The sequence below is a fragment of the Schistocerca serialis genome, chromosome 5, assembly GCF_023864345.2.
Source record: "Schistocerca serialis cubense isolate TAMUIC-IGC-003099 chromosome 5, iqSchSeri2.2, whole genome shotgun sequence".
Classification (NCBI taxonomy): Eukaryota; Metazoa; Arthropoda; class Insecta; order Orthoptera; family Acrididae; genus Schistocerca; species Schistocerca serialis.
Genome location: NC_064642.1, coordinates 624,415,319 through 624,439,490, shown reverse-complemented (window position 1 = coordinate 624,439,490; position 24,172 = coordinate 624,415,319). Strand labels below are relative to the sequence as shown.

The 24,172-nt window shown below is 38.4% G+C and overlaps 1 protein-coding gene across 3 annotated transcripts in view; it reads left to right on the top strand.

Moving 5' to 3' along the window:
• LOC126482372 (RUN and FYVE domain-containing protein 2) overlaps positions 1 to 23,430 on the top strand; it is a 149,915-nt gene extending 126,485 nt beyond the window's left edge. For all 3 annotated transcript variants that reach the window (XM_050106461.1, XM_050106464.1, XM_050106463.1), the window contains 2 exons: positions 7,676 to 7,915; positions 22,704 to 23,430. In XM_050106461.1, coding sequence (XP_049962418.1) covers positions 7,676 to 7,915; positions 22,704 to 22,844 — 381 coding nt within the window. In that variant the 3' untranslated portion in view covers positions 22,845 to 23,430. The remainder of the gene's footprint in view (positions 1 to 7,675; positions 7,916 to 22,703) is intronic.
• Positions 23,431 to 24,172: the final 742 nt, after the last annotated feature.

Here is a 24,172-nt window from a genome sequence, read left to right as displayed (position 1 = left end):
AAAATGATGTAGCCAAGTTTCATCAGCAGTGATTACATTTGAAAGAAACTCTGAATTTTCCTCTAACATCAACTTAAACTGCATGCACACCTGTACGCACATATCCTTTTGTTCAAGCAGTAACTGAAGCACCCCACCTTCCTTTGAAACTGAAACATTTTAATCACCTTCGAGCTGTGCTGTAGGGAAGAACAGACTCTCCATAGACCTCCTGTAACATTGTATAGGCCTCAGCTGAAGATTTGTTGAGTCAAAAGCAGAATTTTTCAAAGCCGCATATTGTTCCTCGGGTTACGTCCATTGCAGCAGTAGGCGATCCTGAACTTTTCTGACTTTGCCTGCCTCTAAGAGGTGGGAACCAGGAGTCTCAGCAATGAAACTACTGCAGTGTGTTTGTTGCACATTAAGCTAACAGAATATCATAAGATTAAATTTTAGCATGAGACATTATGACCATAAAAAATTTGATCATTCTTTATTGAACAGCACTTGTATATCTAGTTTCTTATTCATTTTGTTAGATTTTAATTTATGTAACTATATTTCAAATTTATCTTAGAATACAGAGCTTATATAGTGCCTGCAAAAGCGATGTAAACTGATGATTAACATTTTTTACTCTTAAGTTTAATACAAATACTTTCAAATGTCTATTCTTCATTTAGAATGCTAATATATGTCTGATTTCATAGTCTACCAAGGAATGAACTGGTATCAAGAGCCACCATACCCATTAGGTTTACAAAACCTGGCAGTCAGCTTTTAGCTGTAAGTTTACCGGGGAGACTGGTATTTTCATTTTTAAGCCAATGTTCATTTAGACATCCTAACTTCAATGACTGTCTCATATTTTCTAACAGAATAATTTGAATATCGTAAAGCTTACTGATCAATTCTTCAGACCGATCTCCAATGTGCAAATGCAAAATGAAATTACTCCTGCATACATTATCAGGTAAAGCATTTTTAAAATTAGTTTGAATACAAGGTAATGGAACGTCCACCTGTGGTCTCTATACTTGTCCTGGGTTGTTAATGTTGGGCTGAATCTGGATGTAATTGGCCACTTTCACTAGTTTCCATGTGTGTGAGCATTAAGGGCAATAGCTTGTTTGTTTTCACAGTTTATATATCATTTATATCTGATGCACGCGTCTTGTTACCAGATCAGTGTAGGTGTTTCCATGAATTGTGACTTTAGCGTTTTTGAAATTGTTGACGTCAAGCATGGAACATGCAAAAAACCTAAACTAACTCAACTTAAAAAGCCAAATAGATCAACTGTTAGTGGTTGCAGCCTGGGGTATGGTTTTAAAAGGAGACTCAAGTCAGACAGTGTTACTGATGAGTATGGGGATGTTAATGGACCACTCAGGGATGGTGTCTCATGGTTTCTCAAAATATTGCCAGCAGTCTCACCCATTATCAACAGAAAACACACATGGGATGTGCATTTCACAAAACAATAGCACGGTTGTAGAACAGCAAACTCAAATCAAATTGATACAAGCTTACTATCCATAGTCGGAGGCAAATTTCACTTCTTTCAATTTTTGAAAAGTTTTGAGAGTTCTGTTTACAGTAGAATACTGCCTCATTTCTTCATAGTAGAACCTACTAACTGCTATTTAGTTTGGCTTTTGTAAATGAATCTCTACAGCTAAAGTTCGATATGTTTAACTGTCCTGTGATGACTTTAGCAAGGACTTTGATTGCGTGAACTTTAAAATTTTACTTAGGGAAACTGAAATATTGAAGCGTTACTGACATCACCCTTGCATAGATAGGATCTTACTTTATAACTGAAAGTAGAGAGTAAAATGAACAATTTTACATACTTCATGTCACTGTTCTCTCTGAAGAACAATTCAGAAACAATTCAGATAAACTTAAGTGTGTCTTATCCAGCCAAAAAGATATGAAGAACACATGTAAAGTATGCAAGGCCTTCTCAAAGATCTTGGAATTCACACACTCCTGATTCTCAGTGCATTTACTTCTTAACAATGTTTCTTGTAAGTTGGTTGATGAGTGATTTGCATGTAAAGTTCTTCAATGGACCATAATTGTACCTTCTCTCTGTGATGTAGAACAAGTTAGTCTTACTGTATTAGTGAAAAATATGGCACATGCACGTGCCATATTTTTCACTGAGATTTTAACTTCATTCTATTAAGTTCTTAATACACTATTACGTAATCAAAAGTATCTGGGCACCCCCAAAAACATACATTTTTCATATTAGGTGCATTGTGCTGTCAACATATAGCCAGGAACTCCGCAGAATTCACGGACTTTGAATGTGGCGAGGTGATTGGGTGCCACTTGTGTCACACGTCTGTACGCAAGATTTCCATGCTCCGAAACATCCTTAGGGCCACTGTTTTCGACGTGATAATGAAGTGGAAACGTGAAGGGACAAGTACAGCACAAAAGCGTACTGTTGACTGACAGAGACCACAGACGGTTGAAGAGGGTCGTAATGTGTAATAGGCAGACGTCTATCCAGACCAACACGCAGTAATTCCAAACTGTGTCAGGATCCACTGCGAGTACTATGACAGTTAGGCGAGAGGTGAGAAAATTTGAATTTCATAGTTGAGCAACTGCTCATAAGCCACATATCATGCCCGTAAATGCCAAATGATGCCTCACTTGGTGTAAGGACAGTAAACATTGGATGACTGAACAGTGGAGAAATGTTGTGTGGAGTGACAAATCACAGTACACAATGTGCCGATCCGATGGCAGGATGTGGATACGGCAATTGCCCGATGGACGTCATCTCCATTGCGTGTAGTGCCAACAGTTAAATTCAGAGCCGGTGGTGTTATAGTGTGGTCATGTTTTTCATGGAGGGGCCTTGCACCTCTTATTGTTTGCATGGCACTATCACAACACATGCCTACATTGATGTTTTAAGCACCTTCTTGCTTCCCACTGTTGAAAAGCAATTTGGGGATGGCAGTTGCATCTTTCAGCATGATCGAGCACCTGTTCATAATGGCCTGTGGCGGAGTGGTTACACGACAATAACATCCCTCCTATAAAACACTTTTGAGATGTTTTGGAATGCCTACTTCATGCCAAGCCTCACTGGCCAACATCAATACCTCTCCTCAGTGCAGCACTCCGTGGAGAATGGGCTGCCACTCCTCAAGAAACCTTCCAACACCATATTGAATTCCAGCATTACCGATGGAGGGTGCCATGAACTTGTAAGTAATTTTCAGCCAGGTGTCCAGATACTTTTGATCACATAGTGTATCTTTGGGTAGGTGGTCAATGAGTTTTGTGACTGAATACTTAATTTATTTCTGTGCCACGCCACACCACATGGTGTGCTGAATAAAGGAAAGTAATTTCTCCACCGTGTATTTTATTTATGAACTTTCCTATAAGCAAATTATGATGTATTGTGAGGCTGTTATCAGTATGCAGAACTATTTAAAGAACTGCCTACAAGAGGTTCTAGATTTGACAATACATGTCATGTTTATTACCCACTTCTGTGCAATTTTTTTTCCTCAGTTATAAGCTACCACAGAATATGATGCCATAAACCTTAGTGACTGAAAATTGAAGAAGTCAGCTAAGATCTGTTATGTGTGACAGCCAATTCAAGTTCTTATCAGTATAAACTTATAAAAATGTATAATATTCTGTTTCACATATTGGTTCACTTTCATGCATTATTTCTAATGATGATGTGTTCAGATTTTTTGTACAAATTACAATTCTTCAGCAGAATCGACGTATGTTTTGTCTGAAGCATTTTCTTTGTTTTATCATAGATGACACTCTAATCAGAGGAATATTAATGTGTACATAACCATAATTTAGGGCTACTCTATGGCCCTTGAATATCCAATGGCACATAGGATCCCACATCCATATTCACAACATTGTATTCCTCCAACATAACGAATGGGGGACTTCTTGACACACAACTGTGGCCATGACTCGAGGCAAACACTACTCTACTTTTCCAGTTTGAGTAAGTTTTCAAATGCAGTTACCACCAACTTCAAAACATTTAGTGATCCACTTTCCAAATGACTGTACACAGGACAGAAGCATATATGCGGAAATGTCAGCACAAGCATTTCTGATGCAGTCGGCCATGTCTTCAAGGCCTGTTTCCACTTGTTGATACAGCTTACCTTTTGAATATACCCACAGAAAGAAATCAGGTGATATCAAATTCAGTGACCTACGGGTCAAATAATAGGGTCACGTCTGGCGATCCTCCGACTAGTATAAACACAGTTTAATACCACCCATACTTCATTTGCATAATGCACTGGGCAACCGTCGTGCTACAACTAAATACATTGTTATGTCCCGGGCAACATCCTGCTGTAGTACCAGTAGTTCCTGTTCCAAAAACATTCAATATTTGCGTCTATTCAACGTGCCATCAATAAAATACGGACCAGTGAGTTTTTCCCCGTGATACCACACCATACATCAACTGACTAAGGACATTGATGGTCAACTTACTGTAACCAGTGGGGTTTGTCTACACTCCAGTAATGCATATTATGCCAGTTAATGCGACCATGATTTGTGAAGGTAGACCTATTGGAAAACAGTACCTCGGCAAAGAATGTGGAGGGTTGTTTGCATTTGTTGATGTGTCCATTCACAAAACACTACCCGGTTATGGAAACTGGCGCCATAAAGTTCGTGATGCAGTGACACTTGGTATGAATGACACTTACGACGATGCTGTATTGTAACAATATCACCTACAAATGTACCAGAATATTGGTGTAATTGGTGGGTACTTATCTGTGGGTCATGGTGCACTGCTACTAGTACAACTAGTTCATTAGCTTCACCTGTAACATGTTTGCTTTGTGCTCTTTTGCTGGTCTGTACACTGCTATCAGACATACTCATTCACACAGAACCTTGTAAAAGAATGAATGAGAGTGTGTTTTCTCTGGAAAATGCTCAGCATAAAAGGCAACAGTAGCCTCAACATTTCTCCTACGTTTTGTGTAAATCCAGATCATTTCAATTTTTTCTTCTGTAGTTGCATCATTTACTGTCCACTTGCACATCTGTTCTTCAAATTATAATTAGATGTGCAGGTGCTAAACATTGCACAAGTATTGTAATATTTATAGCTGATACCTGTTCCATGTTGCACAATATGTGAGCTCCAGTCACAGTGCACTGCATGTTGTGATACGTCATAGTTCACTACATGGCTACGGTGGCACACTGAGTAGTCCTCCGTTCGATATGTTGCAGGTGTACGATGTTGTGAATGGGGTTTTAGGAAATACTGACCTGTCCTACCCTTACAGCATGGAGGTAGGGTCCCATGTGCCATTGGATATTCAAGGGCTGTGGAGTAGCATGTCATGAATTACAATTGTGTATCCATTACTATTTCTCCGGTTACAGAGCCATCTGTGGTGAAATGAAGAAAATGCTCCAGACAGAACATTTGTAGATTTTTCCATACAGTCGTAATCTGCAATAAAAAATGGGGGTTCCCATTGAAGATTTCAAAGTTGCACCCGGAACCCAGGCACTGGGTGGGGATGGCGATCGAGTGTGATGTCATGGGATGTCCCCCTCTGAGACAAACAAATTGGAATTATAACCTTTTTTGATCTGATGTGTAGTGTCTTCAGTTAAAATGAACATCCTGATATCATTTCCAGTCGGGCAATCACAACACAATACATAAAAATAACTATGTGTGCTCTTGTTTAAGCCTCAGTGTGGGGTTCTGTATTTGTGGACTGGGCAAGGTGGCAATGTGGTAAGACACTGGGCTTGAAGTCAGGAAGATGGTGGTTCAGATCTCCATCCAATCATGCAGATTCCTTTGAAAGTCATGGCCAATTTTCTTCCCTGTTGTTCCTCAGTCCAAGATTGTGTCCAATGTCCTTGACACCGACAGGGGATTAAACTTCAGTATTCCTTGTTCCTTTATTATATTTCTAGAACGAAGTTTTTCAGTAAGATCTTATCACTCATAAGGAATGAAAATGTGGCTCCCTATTAATTCAAATGGAAATTGGTAAATAGTATGTTTATCTAGATTTAAGGGTTGAAGATTCCAGCTGGCTGCATGAAATTAGTGATGTTTGATTTTAACAGATCTTTACTCATTGTATGTGGTAAGTTATAAGTGTATGCTGGGTTGAGATTTAAACCTGGGCCCATGCATTCCGTCCGCAGCTCGTGGTCGTGCGGTAGCGTTCTTGCTTCCCACGCCCGGGTTCCCGGGTTCGATTCCCGCCGGGGTCAGGGATTTTCTCTGCCTCGTGATGACTGGGTGTTATGTGATGTCCTTAGGTTAGTTAGGTTTAAGTAGTTCTAAGTTCTAGGGGACTGATGACCACAGATGTTAAGTCCCATAGTGCTCAGAGCCATTTATATTTATCCATGCATTCCACAGATACGGCACTACCAATTACACATAATTGATAACATTGTCTGTGAAAGGCAAGGATCAAGGTTTGAGCCCTAGCCACATCTTATCAAAGCAGAGAGTGCTTTCACTCATGTTGGTGTATATAAGTGTAGGTCTTAGCTAGAGAATGGTCTGCATGTGGTTCATTTTGGTGATCGGGAAGAGATGAGTGAATTTTCCATAGAGATTGTGAAAGTCTCTGTCTCTGAAAATGGGTATGTGACTGAAGAATTGATTATATTTATTGTATATGGATCAAGAGTCATTAATTCACTCTCTCAGTCTTCTCCAATAGCCAACAGAGATTGACAAGCAGTTGAAACTGACTTAAGCGCTATACCATACTGTTCCTAACACACAAGGTGTTTGAAATGAAATGAAATAAAATAAGACTGTCAGCACTAAAATGTAATAAAAGCAACAGTAGTTGTATGCAGAAGTTTCTGTTTAATGTAATTGATGTGAATGTTTGATAGAAAACAGTTACATCTTGCCACTGAATATTGTGTATACTAAAATTTTGGTACCACTCCCCACCTTCTTCAAAAGTGTATTGAAATGTTGCCTTTAAAGTATGACTTAAAAATATGAATCACATATAATGTGTCTAGTTAGTCTGGTCGTCATGAAATAGAAATCAGCTTTCAGAGAAGCATAATTAATTTTAAAAAATAATTGAAGTCGGTTTCTGTTGCTTCCATTGTAAGACTTCATATATCAGTGGTCTGTTATTTCCTCCCCAAACATTTGATGTTTGTGGTTACATTTTGTTGCCTATTGAATATAATTATTGTATTAAGTGACTGACGTAATAGGTATATTAGTTATCAGGTTATCATCATGTAGTGCTTTGATTTCATCTATATGGAAAGATCAACCCATATCCTACTTTTTTCATTTCTTTTAAGAAAAGTAGGCTAGCACTAATATCCGGAATGACCTGAAAGGATTTATTTACTGTACTTCCAGACTATATGGCAAATCTGAAGGACAAACAGGTTCTACAAAAATGAGTTACAGTTGTATGCTTTTTTTCTGTATTTGTTGAGGAAATTAACTGCAAGCTGTTCATGTTATGTATTTTTGCTTCTGTTTTCATATTATATTGACAATTTTGATTGTCATGCATTGTTAATTAATTTTACTTAATTTCATTTTGATTTTATAGTAGCTGAAACCCTCAGAAGTTAGGAAAACAGTATGGAAATGACATATTTGGTACATTACTTGTTGCAGAAGCATATGGCTCTGCAACAAGAGCATTACTCACTCCAGGAACAGTGTCGTGAACATGAATTAGCTTTGGAAGAAATTGGAGGAGAACTACGGCGTGCTAAGCTCCAACTTGATGAACTGCGTGAAGAAGCAGCAGTAGGAGCAGGACTGGGGCGTGCACCGGATGCAACCTGGGCACCCGACAAAGAAGCGACTTCCTGTCGTGCCTGCTCTCGAGAATTTAGCATCAAACGTCGTAAGGTCTGTATGTAATAAGTTATTCCATGTTTGTGTTATTATGTAAATTTTCCTTAAAACTCATTACCACATTCATTTTTAACTGTGTGAACCAGTAATTGAATTTTGAAGTTATATATTATACTGTATAGTTAAATGATGATGGCGTCCTCTTGGGTAAAATATTCCGGAGGTAAAATAGTCCTCCATTCGGATCTCCGGGCAGGAACTACTCAAGAGGACGTCCTTATCAGGAGAAAGAAAACTGGCGTTCTACGGATCAGAGTGTGGAATGTCAGATCCCTTAATCGGGCAGGTAGGTAGGAAAATTTAAAAGGGAAATGGATAGGTTAAAGTTAGATATAGTGGGAATTAGTGAAGTTCGGTGGCACGAATAACAAGACTTCTCGTCAGGTGAATACAGGGCTATAAATACAAAATCAAATAGGGGTAATGCAGGAGTAGGTTTAATAATGAATAAAAAAATTGGAGTGCGGGTAAGCTACTACTAACAGCATAGTGAACGCATTATTGTGGCCAAGATAGACACGAAGCCCATGCCTACTACAGTAGTACAAGTTTATATGCCAACTAGCTCTGCAGATGATGATGAAATTGATGAAATGTATGATGAGATAAAAGAAATTATTCAGGTAGTGAAGGGAGATGAAAATTTTATAGTCATGGGTGACTGGAATTCGAGAGTAGGAAAAGGGAGAGAAGGAAACATAGTGGGTGAATATGGATTGGGGGAGAGAAATGAAAGAGGAAGCCGTCTGGTAGAATTTTGCACAGAGCATAACTTAATCATAGCAAACACTTGGTTCAAGAATCATAAAAGAAGGTTGTATACATGGAAGAATCCTGGAGATACTAGAAGGTATCAGATAGATTATATAATGGTAAGACAGAGATTTAGGAACCAGATTTTAAATTGTAAGACATTTCCAGGGGCAGATGTGGACTCTGACCACAATCTATTGGTTATGAACTGTAGATTAAAACTGAAGAAACTGCAAAAAGGTGGGAATTTAAGGAGATGGGACCTGGATAAACTGACTAAACCAGAGGTTGTACAGAGTTTCAGGGAGAGCATAAGGCAACAATTGACAGGAATGGGGGAAAGAAATGCAGTAGAAGAGGAATGGGTAGCTCTGAGGGATGAAGTAGTGAAGGCAGCAGAGGATCAAGTAGATCAAAAGACGAGGGCTAGTAGAAATCCTTGGGTAACAGAAGAAATATTGAATTTAATTGATGAAAGGAGAAAATATAAAAACTCAGTAAATGAAGCAAGGCAAAAAGGAATACAAACGTCTCAAAAATGAGATCGACAGGAAGTGCGAAATCGCTAAGCAGGGATGGCTAGAGGACAAATGTAAGGATGTAGAGGCTTATCTCACTAGGGGTAAGATCGATACTGCCTACAGGAAAATTAAAGAGACCTTTGGAGAAAAGAGAGCCACTTGTATGAATATCAAGAGCGTTGATGGAAACCCAGTTCTAAGCAAAGAAGGGAAAGCAGAAAGGTGGAAGGAGTATATAGAGGGTCTATACAAGGACGATAATACTTGAGGACAATATTATGGAAATGGAAGAGGATGTAGATGAAGATGAAATGGGAGATACGATATTGCGTGAAGAGTTTGACAGAGCACTGAAAGACCTGAGTCGAAACAAGGCCCCGGGAGAGACAACATTCCATTAGAACTACTGACGGCCTTGGGAGAGCCAGTCCTGACAAAAATCTACCCTCTGGTGAGCAAGATGTATGAGACGGGCGAAATACCCTCAGACTTCAAGAAGAATATAATAATTCCAATCCTAAGGAAAGCAGGTGTTGATAGATGTGAAAATTACCGAACTATCAGTTTAATAAGTCACAGTTGCAAAATACTAACGTGAATTCTTTACAGGCGAATGGAAAAACTGGTAGAAGTTGACCTCGGCGAAGATCAGTTTGGATTCCGCAGAAATATTGGAACACGTGAGGCAATACTGACCCTACAACTTCTTAGAAAATAGATTAAGGAAAGGCAAACCTACATTTCTAGCATTTGTAGACTTAGAGAAAGCTTTTGACAATGTTGACTGGAATAACCTCTTTCAAATTCTAAAGGTGGCAGGGGTAAAATACAGGGAGCGAAAGGCTATTTACAATTTGTACAGAAACCAGATGGCAGTTATGAGTCGAGGGGCATGAAAGGGAAGCAGCGGTTGGGAAGGGAGTGAGACAGGGTTGTAGCCTCTCCCCGATGTTGTTCAATCTGTATATTGAGCAAGCAGTAAAGGAAACAAAAGAAAAATTCGGAGTAGGTATTAAAATTCATGGAGAAGAAATAAAAACGTTGAGGTTCGCCGATGACATTGTAATTCTGACAGAGACAGCAAAGGACTTGGAAGAGCAGTTGAACGAATAGACAGTGTCTTGAAAGGAGGATATAAGATGAACATCAACAAAAGCAAAACAAGGATAATGGAATGTAGTCAAATTAAGTCGGGTGATGCTGCAGGAATTAGATTAGGAAATGACACATTTAAAGTAGTAAAGGAGTTTTGCTATGTGGGGAGCAAAATAAGTGATGATGGTCGAAGTAGAGAGGACATAAAATGTAGACTAGCAATGGCAAGGAAAGCATTTCTGAAGAAGAGAAATTTGTTAATATCGAGTATAGATTAAGTGTCAGGAAGTCGTTTCTGAAAGTATTTGTATGGAGTGTAGCCTTGTATGGAAGTGAAACATGGACGATAAATATTTTGGACAAGAAGAGAATAAAAGCTTTCGAAATGTGGTGCTACAGAAGAATGCTGAAGATTAGATGGGTAGATCACATAACTAATGAGGAGGTATTGAATAGAATTGGGGAGAAGAGGAGTTTGTGGCACAACTTGACAAGAAGAAGGGACCGGTTGGTAGGACATGTTCTGAGGCATCAAGGGATCACAAATTTAGCATTGGAGGGCAGCGTGGAGGGTAAAAATCGTAGAGGGAGACGAAGAGATTAATACACTAAGCAGATTCAGAAGAATGTAGGTTGCAGTAAGTACAGGGAGGTGAAGAGGCTTGCACAGGATAGAGTAGCATGGAGAGCTGCATCAAACCAGTCTCAGGACTGAAGACAATAACAACATCACCATATTATGATCCAGGTGTATTTCCTTTAAGAACTGAAGATTTATTTTTGCAGGGCATACATTTCATTTTCATACACAAATTTATGGGAAAGTAGCTCTCCAAATTTTCTGTATGTACCTTATTTTTGTAAGATACCCAAGCTGTGTCACAGGGATCTGGTTTACTGGGGGGGAAACATAAATTTTTACCCAGGTACCTAAACATGAGATACTGCAATGTTTCATCATTCATAAAGGAATGTAGGCTCTCAGAATTTTGAGCGTGATCAAACATGCTAAGGGTTCAAGACTAATAAACAGTATTAAAAAAAAAGAGTCAAATAAGGTTTGTTGAACTCCTTTATGAGTGAAAGACACTGCCTTAGGTGTCTTCTGATACATCTATGCCAAACATTTGCTTTCCCCACACCTAGATTATTTCTGTAGACGTTCTTAAATCGCTAAAGACAGATACTGCTAGATACTTGATTATTGTGGCTAATACCAGTGACTGAAGATGAATTTTTATCAGATATGGTAGATAACTATGCATCATATGTTTTATGTGATGTCAGCTGCCACAGTGCATCCCATTTTCAATGGCACATCGCACTTCTCCAAGTTGGGATGCTGCAGTAAGGAATAACTGCCAAGCTAGTAGATATAGTTCACACAAGGTAGCCTGGAACCTGCACAGAAACACATTCTCATTGTGGTTGCTGGACAAGTCCATCCCTGTGTTCTGAAAAGGTGGCTGGCTCAGTTGTATGTTGCCTGCTGTGCTGTGCACTTCATCTGTTATCAGTAGTTGACTCATTTATCAACTGTCTGTCACCTGCTGATCCATGTACGTAAAGCGTTCTTGTTGCTATTTCTGTTCTGTACTACACGGCATCACAGTCTTCACGCTCCATGGGAACAGGGAAAGTGCCGACTGTCGTGCATGGGAGCAAGTGTGCAGTTTTTTTTAAATTTATGTGGATAGAGGCAAATGAAAAGAGTAAACATTCCATTAAAATGTGCTAGAGAGGAATGCAGTAGCTATTAGCATTTCCCATTGCACAATTAAGAGAATAAAGAACAAGGCGTAAAACGTAGTTACAGGTACTTCCCAAGCCTTCTCTGCTTCAGAAAAGACATGGAAGAAAGATAAGAAAATTTTGCATTTGGGTAATTTTGATAAACAGATTGTCAGGAGACTAATACATAATTTCCCCACGACACACAAACAGTGCCCAATGCTAAAGTCAATAGCTCCAGTACTAAAAAAAATTAAAGGAGGCATTTCATTATTACGATCCTTGCTAAACAAGTTAGGCTACAGATTCTAGTTTCTATTTCTTTGTTCCTGTCTTACTAGTATGTTTAAATATAATTCACATTATATAAAATTTACCAGCTGGGAAAAGTCATGAGATACCAGGGAGGTGCTAGTTGAACATTTAGATACACGAAATAAATGCACTGACTTTTTGAATAATGTGAGAAATTACCGTAAAGAGGACACATCCAACACGTACTGTAATGATAGGTATATACATGGTTCTCGCATTAGATGCAACTAGTAGTCAGATTGGCTAAGCGAAGGCTTAAAAGCACCTTGTTGTACCACACGCAGATAAAAACCGAATGTTCAGAATGTGAGACATTTAATAATGTCCTGAAAATAACTGAATGATTCCCCCCGCAGGAAGAAAATCTGTTTTTGTTCCAAATGTGCTTTAAATATTCATGTCAGACTAAACTGGCAGATTAGTATTAAGAGATAATTGCTGTAAAATTTTTATTGTAACTATTTAAGCACTTCAAATACATGCGTAAAGCAGTATTGCAGTTTGACTGAATTCTCTCTTTCTTTGTACAAGGTGGTTGGAACAGAAATGGACACCCATATTTCCCAGTAGGTCCATTATTCTGCTTGATATTGGTATTTTGAAATTTTGTGTTTGTCATATTATTGGTTGTACTGACAGAACCTTTAATATGATCCTTTGTAGACTTGGGGTGTACAAGTTAACACAGGGATGCTTTGAGCAAAGGCTGCAGCTGTCACAACTGCACCTCCCCTATTACATGTGGCCTTTACTATTGTCCCTTCCCCTACCAAGTCAACTACATGTTGAGCTTGAAGATGTATGGCATCCATCCGTACCATTTACATGCACAAACATTGATGATGACCTCCAAACTAGTGGGTTTTTTTCCCTTCAGTTCTTAACCAAATTACAAATAAACATGTTGATCAACATTCATCAGCTAGATAGATGTTGGGTAACACAACATTTTTTCAAAATGATAAGTTACACCACATACCTCCTCCCTTAGATGAAGATGTTGCCACTACTATAAAACATACATAGATAATATTTGTAAATACAAAATCCCATTATTGTTAAAACTGAAACAAAGGAAACTAGTTACTTTTACATTTTCAACTATTAAACTACATGAACTGGAACACATTCATGCATCACATTTCCTCAAAGTATTAGTTCATATAATTCAACTTTTATTTCATTAAATATAGTACAGTCCTGATTTGGCTTACTCATAATTGTGTGTATTCTTAATTCACTTGTGCGTATCTACTAACCGTAACTAGTAATAAGCATTCCTCATTTAGTTATTCTTATTTGACATCATGTGAGCAACATTTACTGTCGTGAATTCTATGCTTCTTAACTTCATCTGAAAGCTATCTATATATTTCTTTATCTGGGGCACTCTTGTGATGACAGGTTTAAGTGTATGGATAAGAGAAGTGTTACCACAACAGGAAATACTGAGTGTGGAAAAAAGAGAAGATAACCATGACCATCCTGGTAGAGGTGAAAGGAACAGATAGAAATGCTTCCCACCATCCACCCCAGTGATCCCTGCCTGGCGAGTGCTTCACTGGTGGGCTGTAAGATGATGGTCACCAATCCTACAGAATTGACACTCCTGGCTTCATTCTCACAGGCCCTGAAAATTGGTTGTAACACCCTACTACTGAAAGCCAATGGCGAGAGTAGCAACACAAGTAGTAACCTTCATTCAGTTAACATACTAAACTACCAAAGAAAAACTTCAACTCTGGTTGATACCTCTTACTTAGTCTCCACTTCCTTCAAGTAAGACAGGGCAGGTAAATACCTGTACTATTTACATTAAGTTAACCTAACCTCTTCTAAGAAATGTGTCCAGACCCAACTGTAAAAACTTAGTAAATTTCAAATAGTACAGGTTTCACTTTGTATAAAACTCGTAGGAAATATTGTTACTACTACTCCTCAGGAAAGCATATTAACTCTCATCGGATATTGTCATCTGACAAATTAAATACACGAAACCCTTACAAAATATAGTGAGATATACTTGCAAAATAAGCATACCTAGTGAGTTGGTGGATATACCCAATCATTATTACTATTGATAAGATAATAAACGTTTTATATTTTACCACAGCATGTGTTCATTCATTGTGTCACTGACATACAGCAAAAGAAGTTAAAATTTTAGAGCAAAAAGTAACATCTTGTAGCATTGCATATTATACTCGCTCTCTTGTTTCTAATGAAACAACACTCAAAACTCACATTTATATCCTTGTTACTCATGTATTAACCCATTATATTAACCGGACCACTACAACTTCAGATTAAGCCTCAGTCACACCAGTATTCCACTTTTGTAAATACTATAAATTACAATTCCTTGCTCAGAAAACTACTTCATAAAAACCACGCAATTTTCACAGTGATAGTGTCCTTATGAACCATGAACCTTGCCATTGATGGGGAAGCTTGCATGCCTCAGTGATACAGATAACTGTACCATAGGTGCAACCATAATGGAAGGGTATCTGTTGAGAGGTCAGACAAACATGTGGTTCCTGAAGAGGGGCAACAGCCTTTTCAGTAGTTGCAGGGGCTACAATTGGGATGATTGACTGATCTGGCCTCATAACATCAACCACAAGACCGTCCTATGCTGGTACTGTGAACGGCTGAAAGTGAGGGGAAACTACAGCTATAATTTTTCCTTTGAGCCTGCAGCTCGACTGTATGATGATGGCATCCACTTGTGTAAAACGTTGTGGAGGTGAAATAGTCCACCGATTTGGATCTCCCAAGTGGGAACTACTCAGGAGGACGTTGTTATCAGGAGAAACAAAACATGTTCTATGGATTGGAGCATGGAATATCAGATCCCTTAATCGGACAGGTAGATTTGGAAATTTAAAAAGGGAAATGGACAGGTTAAAGTTAGATATAGTGGGAATTAGCGAAGTTTGGTGGCAGGAGGAATAGGACATCTGATCAGGTGAATACAGGGTTATAAATACAAAATCAAGTAATTAATAATGAATTAAAGAATGCAGATAAGCTGCTATAAACAGCATAGTGAACATGTTTTTGTAGCTAAGATAGACACAAAGCCACACCCATCACTGTAGTACAAGTTTATATGCCAGCTAGCCCTGTAGATGAGGTAGAGACAAAAGGAATTATTCAGATAGTTAAAGGCGACACAGATTTAATAGTTATTGGGAACTGTAATTTGATAGTAGAAAAAGGAAGAGAGGAGAAAGTAGTAGGCAAATATGGACTGGGGGAAAGGAATGAGAGAGGAAGCCACCTGGTAGAATTTTACACAGAGTGTAATTTAATCATAGCTAACAGTTGGTTTAAGAATCATAAAAGAAGGTTGTATTTGTGGAAGAGACCTGGAGACACCAAAAGGTTTCAGATTGATTACATGATGGTAAGAGAGAGGTTTTGGAATCAGGTTGTAAATTGTAAGACATTTCCATTTGTGAACTCTGACCACAATTTATTGGTTATGAACTGTAGATTAAAACTGAAGAAAGTGGAGAAAGGTAGGAATTTAAGTAGATGTGACCTGGGTAAACTGAAAGAACCAGAAGTTGTAGAGAGTTTCAGAGGGAGAATTAGGGAATGATTGACAAGCATGGGGAAAGGGATACGGTAGAAGAAGAATGGGTGGCTTTGACAAATGTAATAATTAAGGCAGCAGAATATAAAGAAGGTAGAAAGACTGGGGCTAGTAGAAGTCCTTGGGTAATACAAGGGATATTGAATTTAACTGATGAAAGGAGAAATTATAAAAATGCAGTAAAAGAAGCAGGTGAACGGGAACACAAATGTCTAAAAAATGAGATCAACAGGAAGTGCAGAATGGCTTACAGGACTGGATGGACGACAAATGTCAGGATGTAAAAGCTTAAATCACAAAAGTAAGATAGTCCGCCTACAGGAAAATTAAAGATACCTTTGGAGAAAGGAGAACCACCTGTATGAATATCAAGAGCTCAGATGAAAAACTAGTCCTAAGCAAAGAATGGAAAACAGAAAGGTGGAAGGAGTATATACAGGTTCTACACAAGGGAGATGTACGTGAGGGCAATATTATGGAAATGAAAGAGGACATAGATGAAGATGAGATGGGAGATATGCTATTGCACGAAGAATTTGAGAGAGTACTAAAAAAAAAAAGTCGAAACAAGGCCCCAGTAGCAGACAACTTTGCATTGGAACTACTGACAGTCTTGAGAGAGCCAGCCATGACAGAAGTCTTCCATCTAATGAGCAAGATGTGTGAGACAGGTGAAACACCCTCAGACTTCAGGGATAATATAATAATTCCAATTCCTAAGAAACAGGTGCTGACGGGTGTGAAAACTACCAAACTATCAGTTTAATAAGTCAGGTAGCAAAATACTAACATGAATTCTTTACAGAAGAATGGAAAATGGAAATGAGCGTATGGCATTGTGGGACGGGAGTCCGTCATTTGGGGAAGTTCGACCGACGAGGGCAAGTACTTATTGCATTCGATGCCACATTGGGCGACTTGCGTGCTGGAGATGGGGATGAAATGTTGATGAAGACAACACAACACCCAGTCCCTGAGCGGAGAAAATCTCCTGCCCCAGCCGGGAATTGAACCTGGGCCTCTTGGCGTGGCATTCCGAGATCAGTTTGGATTTCGGAGAAATGCAGGAATATGTGAGCCAATACTAACAATATGACTTCTCATAGAAGACAGATTAAGGAAAGGCAAACCTATATTTGTAGCATTTGTAGACTTAGAGAAAGCTTTTGACAATTTTGACTGGAATACTCTCTTTCAAATTCTAAAGGTGACTGGGTGAAACACAGATAACAAAAGGCTATTTACAATTTGTATAGAAACCAGATGGCAGTTACAGAGTCGAGGGGCGTGAAGGGGAAGCAGTGGTTGAGAAGGGAGTGAGACAGGGCTGGCCTGTCTCCAATGTTATTCAATCTATATGTTGAGTAAGAAGTGAAGGAAACAAAAGAAAAATTTGGAGTAGGAATTATAGTCCAGGGAGAAGAAATAAAAACTCTGAGGTTTGCTGATGGGATTGTAATTCTGTCAGAGACACCAAAAGAACATGGAAGGCCAGTTGATCAGAATGGACAGTGTCTTGAAAGGGGGATGTAAGATGAACATCAACAAAAGCAGAATGAGGATAATGGAATGTTGTCGAACAAAGTCAGGAGACACTAGGGGGCCGGCCGCCGGTGGTCTCGTGGTTCTAGGCGCGCAGTCCGGAACCGCGCGACTGCTACGGTCGCAGGTTCGAATCCTGCCTCGGGCATGGATGTGTGTGATGTCCTTTGGTTAGTTAGGTTTAAGTAGTTGTAAGTTCTAGGGGACTGATGACCACAGCTGTTAAGTCCCATAGTGCTCAGAGCCATTTGAACCATTTTTTGACACTAGGGGAATTAGATTAGGAAATAAGACACTTAAAGTAGCAGCAGAGTTTTGCTTTTTGGGCAGCAAAATAACTGGTTATGGTTGAAGAAGAGAGTATGTTAAATATAGACTGGCAATGGCAAGGAAAGCGTTTCTGAAGAAGAGAAATTTGTTTACATTGAGTTTAGATTTAGGTGTGAGGATGTCTTTTTCTGAAAGTATTTGTGTGGTGTGTCGCCGTGTATGGAAGTGAAAGAAGGACGATAAACAGTTTAGACAAGAAGAGAATAGAAGCTTTTGAAATGTTACGCTACACAAGAATGCTGAAGATTAGATGGCTAGATCATGTAACTATTGAGGAGGTATTGAATAGAACTGGGAAGAAGAGAGATTTATGGTACAATCTGACTAGAAGAAGGGGTAGGTTGGTAGTACACATTCGGAGGCATCAAGGGATCACCAATTCAGCAGTGGAGGGAAGCATGGGGGTGGGGGGGGGGGGTAAAAATCGCAGAGGGAGGCTGAGAGATCAGTACAGTAAGCAGATTCAGAAGGATGTAGGCTGCAGTAGTCATTATGAGATGAAGAGGCTTGCACAGGATAGAGTGGCATGGAGAGCACATCAAACCAGTCTTTGGTTTGAAGACGACGACAACAACAATATCAACATCATCATCTAAGTATAAATTACTCACGTGCTCATTTCTTTATTTTATCATTTTAGAGAGAACAGTGAAAGAAAATGTAGTTAAAAGAAGATATGATGCCAAAGATGAGTGAAGAAATATGGCACATAATTATAATTTCTTTATGCCTGTGGCATTGGAAAGTGTACCCCAACCTGTCAACCCACATATTTCATTTCTCTCAGTATAGACATGAGGGTGTGTACCTTCCACTTAAAATCTCCCTTCTTGCCTCTTTTTCATATCTTACATAAACATTTAAAATCTTTTGACATAAGATATGAAGTTGAAATATAAATGTATAACTGAATCTGACGCTGTCCTTCTTGTAAGTGATCACTTTTCTAAATGTTGTCACTTGTCATTTATAATTTTTGTCTGTATGGTGGTACCTAAAAACATTTTTCTGGGTGAAGCCAAGGCTCCCTACTGCATGTTTTGCCGTATGAAATTGTTTCTCTTCTTCTTCTTCTTCTTCTTTTCTCCTTTCTCCTTGTATTTACTGTAAACCATGCAATCCTTTGTTGAATTTTTCACTTTACTTTATAAGAGGTATTTTCCCATTTATTCTCTCCTTGTTGTCAGATGATGATGGTGTTCCTGTCTTACCTGATTTGTATTTCTCACCTGGCGGACTAACTGTCCAATTAGATTTATTCTATAGGAAAGATGAATCTGTACTGCTTCTCCACATTCATTTTTGTCTATTGAGTGTGGAATATAACTGTTTGCTACAGCAACTTCAATCAGCCAGAAGAATAATTTTTTTCCATCACTTGTATGATCATCATTGCAAACCATAGCAACCACAGTACTCACCAGTCCTATCCACTCCTTCCATATACTTAGTGTATTCCAAAAGAAGGGTTTCAGGAACTTCACAGGCTCATTCTTCCTGTAATCAGTGATCAGTTGGGGTTGAGAACCAAAAAGTATACCCATGCCGCTAACCTTTCGTCATGGAAGGAAAGACACACAGTTTCCACTTCACTTTGATAGGCACATAACTCATATTCAGCAAGTTTTGTCTTCTTCCGATCACATGGAAAATCTTTCCTAGAGGGCATAACTCTGTTAGATGAAATTTCCTTTTGTGCAATTCCAGACCAAGTTGAGGTCTTGTGCAGAATCTGTTGACTGAACCACTATTCAAGTTGCAAAAGGAAAATCAGAAGGCATTCTGTAGTTATCTTTACATAATACAAAATGTGAGAGAAAACATAACCATTTTCTGAATCACACTTTCATCTATAGCCACATTTCTTTGTGGTACATTAAATTCCTTGCATGTACCGTTAATATATCCACTAACGTTCTTCACCTTGCTCCGTCTCAGATGCTGATACCTCTGAGCTGTGACGGTTAAAACTTTAAAAAAAGGGGAGGGACAAGAGAAAGCACAATTGAAAAATGGAGTTTGTTCTACTCAGTGTTTTGTAAAATAGTCAAGTTATTCTGGCTTCAAATTCAAGGCCATATTCACTTTTATTCCAAGGAAAGCCTTCAGTTGTTCAGATGAAACAACTCTCCACAAGTGTCACATAGAGTGTTGTGTGAGTGTAATGACTTTCTGTGTCTTTTCTCTAGCATATATATTTGTACCAGAGTTGGGATTTTGGTTAGATACCCTGAGGAATGGTGAAATCTTGTTTTGCAGCAGAAAAAGGAAACCACATGAGAGATCACCATCACCATAAACCTTCCAGATATTTGTTACAGGTTGTGTCTCTTCATCACTTTCCATTAGATACTTATTCACTAACACTTATGACACTGTACATGGTGTAAGTTCCTTCTTGATAACTTTCGTCAATAAATTCTCCTTTTTCCTCAGTGTCCTTGAGAAGCCACCTGTCAATATCACCATCACTTACACTTTTTTTTTTTGCCATTATCCTACTGGAAACGTGTGAATGCAACATGCTTTGAGTTGTGAGGTCATTATACTAACTGCTGCCATACACCTAGTAGATTCCAACAATACAGCAAATGGAAAACAGAATAATTGAAACATCTGACATCAGAGCCATTGCAGAAAATCGTAATGTTGGACATAGTCCGACAGTGACTCCAGAAGAGTTAGAACACCTTATTTGCTGTACAACACAAATTACAACCAAAAATAAAAAATAAATTCAAGCTGGCTGCGACATCGCTACTTCGCGATGATGGCAGGAAATTGGATCACAGTATCGGCTACACTGTATTGCTCTAAGTTGATAGGCAGTAGGTATGATTGTTGGCAGCTGGGGCATTGTTATGGCCCCAGTGAAACAGTCATAATCCTTTTGTAGTTCTGGCTGCCAATATTCCAAATCACAGTCTTGAAAAGTCTCTAAAACTTATACCTGGTGGTTCCCCACACCGTGCAGGCAGGAATAACACCATTGTGGCTCCCCAAAACATTTGAAGAATGGGACCTCTCCGCACGTTCCACCATCATAGCCGAAGGTCACCTGGGGTACTGGATAAGTGTGACACATAACTGAACACAGTGTGATCCCATTCATCAGCAGGCCATGCTTCCTGGCCACAGCATCATTTTAAATGCAGCCATTTGTGTTGTGATGTTAATATTAGCCTACTCATAGAACAGCAATAGCCTTGTCTGGATGCTGCTTCTCTCTGACCAATAGTGTTACAGGGAGTCCATTACTTGCTCTTGGTTTTGCAGGCACATATGTGAAGGGGTTACAGTGTGCTTGGTGCACAGCAGGGAAACCCTCCCTTCTGGCACTAAGATGTAGTTGACTGGAACTTGACCACCATCATGGCTGTCCTTACGTTTCCATGCAGTCAACCCTAAAGCTACTGTTACATCCGAATGCCCCACAAATCTGGATATTGTACAATTTGACCATCATCCAGCCAAGTGAAGACCCACAATGGGACCACTTTCAAATTCAGATGAGTACACTGTGTATCCATGTCCTTCACAGTGATCACTGAAGCTGTTCAAGCACCTTATATACCTTACCAGGCCTCTTAATAACATTAAACATGAACAACACTAATACAATCTTGTGGCAATTCTACCTTTCACCACAGGGAACTGCAATTTTTGTTTGTTGGTGTGTGTGTGTGTGTGTGTGTGTGTGTGTGTGTGTGTGTGTGTGTGTGTGTGTGTGTGTGTGTGAGAGAGAGAGAGAGAGAGAGAGAGAGAGAGAAGTTACATTGTCATGCAAACACATCTGTGTGCTTCACTGTTTTTGTCAGGCAGTGTAGTTTGTGTACTTGCAATACAAATAGCTGTACATAAAATACTATGTTTGAAGCAGGTCTGGCAGCAATAGAAATTTGGAAACAGAATAGAATATTAGGTGTTACTAAAAAAAATCCCATGTTGGAAGAAAAGAAGACACAAGGAATACAAGTACAGAAAAGAAAAACAGAGAAACTTTACCTTATCCTTAACACTTTTACACTTGATCTTTTCCTTAATGTTGTTTGAAATCTTTCCTATCTTCTGTTGAAGGTGTTTCTCATAAAGCTAGAGCCTTATTTTTTATTTATTTGTTTATTTCTTAACCTACATAAAGGGGAGTAGCTGTGTTCTAGTTACTCCTGGTTTTGCAACTATTAGTTAGATTCTCTTCATTTTTCATAAATATTTTTGATATTTGTTTCATGTGTTCCATAAACAATGGATGTAATATGTGTTGGTAATTAGCAACCATAAATGTTCAAGTAACTGACAGGTAGATTATATTGTGCAGACAACATTGTAGGCAGGTCAACCACAGCTATGAGTATTCATTTTGTGTATTAATAACCACTTCAGCTCTGTTTTGGTGCTTTATTTCTGTACCACTACTGGTTTCACGGCATTAAAGCCACATCTTCAGATGAGGTATGATTAAAACATTAGAGCAGAAAACTCGGAATTTTTTCACAACATTCATCCACAGGCAAGCTGTTCATTTTCTTGCCATCAGTATGACAGAGCATTTGACCATGTCCCCTGTACGCAGTTCCATATAGATTGAAAAACAGATCACTATGATACAATTTGTTTTGGACCCATCCACAATATTGGAATTTGGCAGTTTCACTCCATGACATATCATCTTTTAGCAGTGTTTTGCACTGAAGGACAACAAATGCTGGGAAAAAAGATTCCGAGCATTTCCACTCTAATGTTTTAATCATATGTCACCTAAAGGTGTGGGTGTAACACCACGAAACTGGTAGTGGTCCTTTAGGACCAAAATACAGCTGAAGTGGTTATTAATACCAAAGAGAGAATATTGTGTTTTGTTCTTTGTAATTTTTTTTCTCTTTTTTAACAGCATCACTGCCGTAACTGTGGAGAAATTTTTTGTAACAAGTGCTCAGATAATGCAATGATGCTACCCTCTTCAGCAAAGCCTGTGCGAGTATGTGATGAATGCCATGTCTACCTTGTTGGACGCTATTCGGTGTGTAACTGAGGACCAGATACGTAGCCATTGCTATGTACATAATATGTATTGCTTCTAAAGGAGCTTTATGTATATACATATATATATGAATTATAGATTATTTGAAGAGTTACATTAAGGAGGTTATAGTGTCTGTTATAACTGTGATATATTTTGTGAAATTATTTATAAGAATAAGCAGATTTATTTTTGCCACTCTTGTCAATGTTATAATAAAAACAATGTGTTCTGTAATATAAATTGTCAAATGTACATTTCATCAGTGAAACTGATACTGTTTGCTTAGCACAACGAAAATCTTATTTTGTATGAAATGTATATTTTAGAGTGAACAAAAGTAAGGATGACAAAAAAAATTTATCACAAAAAATGTATGTATGCTGTAATATATTTAAACTTTTGATGTTGTTTTTATGGCTGTTCACGTAAGTTTTTACTTAACAACAGTTGTTTCAAGTGGCTGAAGCTTTAATTGTCATTCATTCATTCCATTCATTAATTCATTAGTTTTATAGGTTACATATTGTTTTCTGTAACACTGTGTCTAGTGGCCTTCATTGTACTTTAATCTTATACACTAAAGATGTGAAAAGTTGCCACTTGAAAGTTTTTAATCTTGAATGTAATCCTTTTTTATGAATCCATTTCTGTATATTATATATACGGACCAGATCTGTGAAGTATCAAAAGTATCTCTTGTTTCATAAGTGGCTGTCTTTCATATTTAAAAAATTACCTTGGATTACAAAAAATGAAATTTCCAAGTAGAGAAGTAAGATAACATGTATAAACATGAACCTCTCTTTGTTTTCACATTCTAGATACGTTAATCTTATTGCCAAAATACTGCATCATAAGATCCTCACGTGAGACATGTTTTTCAGTCACTGCCGTTCATTCCATGGAAATGTGCAGTACTTAATTTGTTGTCAAGTGTGTAGTGAAGAACTCGTCCACATTCACAACCAACATTTTGAGTTGGTATACTTACAAGGGGGAGTGGGAGAGGATGTATTTGCGTTCTCTGTTTGTCATAATGTTCTGGTATGTATTTAGCATATTAATTAATTTAGAATATTTTCTTTATTGTGTCATACAACATGTGTTCTTGCCTCAACTATGTTTTCAAGATCTGGTTTGATCAGAGTATTTTATGTTCTGTTCTTGTACTTACTTCTTTCAAGAAAAGACAACTTCTGAAAGCAGTTATGACTTTTGTCTCAAATCAAACATTTTCATGCTATATAACTGTTTCATATTATTTGAACAACTGCTAAACAGACAAGGTAATTGCAGTGAATGAAGTAATTGGAATGCAGCTATGAAAACACCCAGAA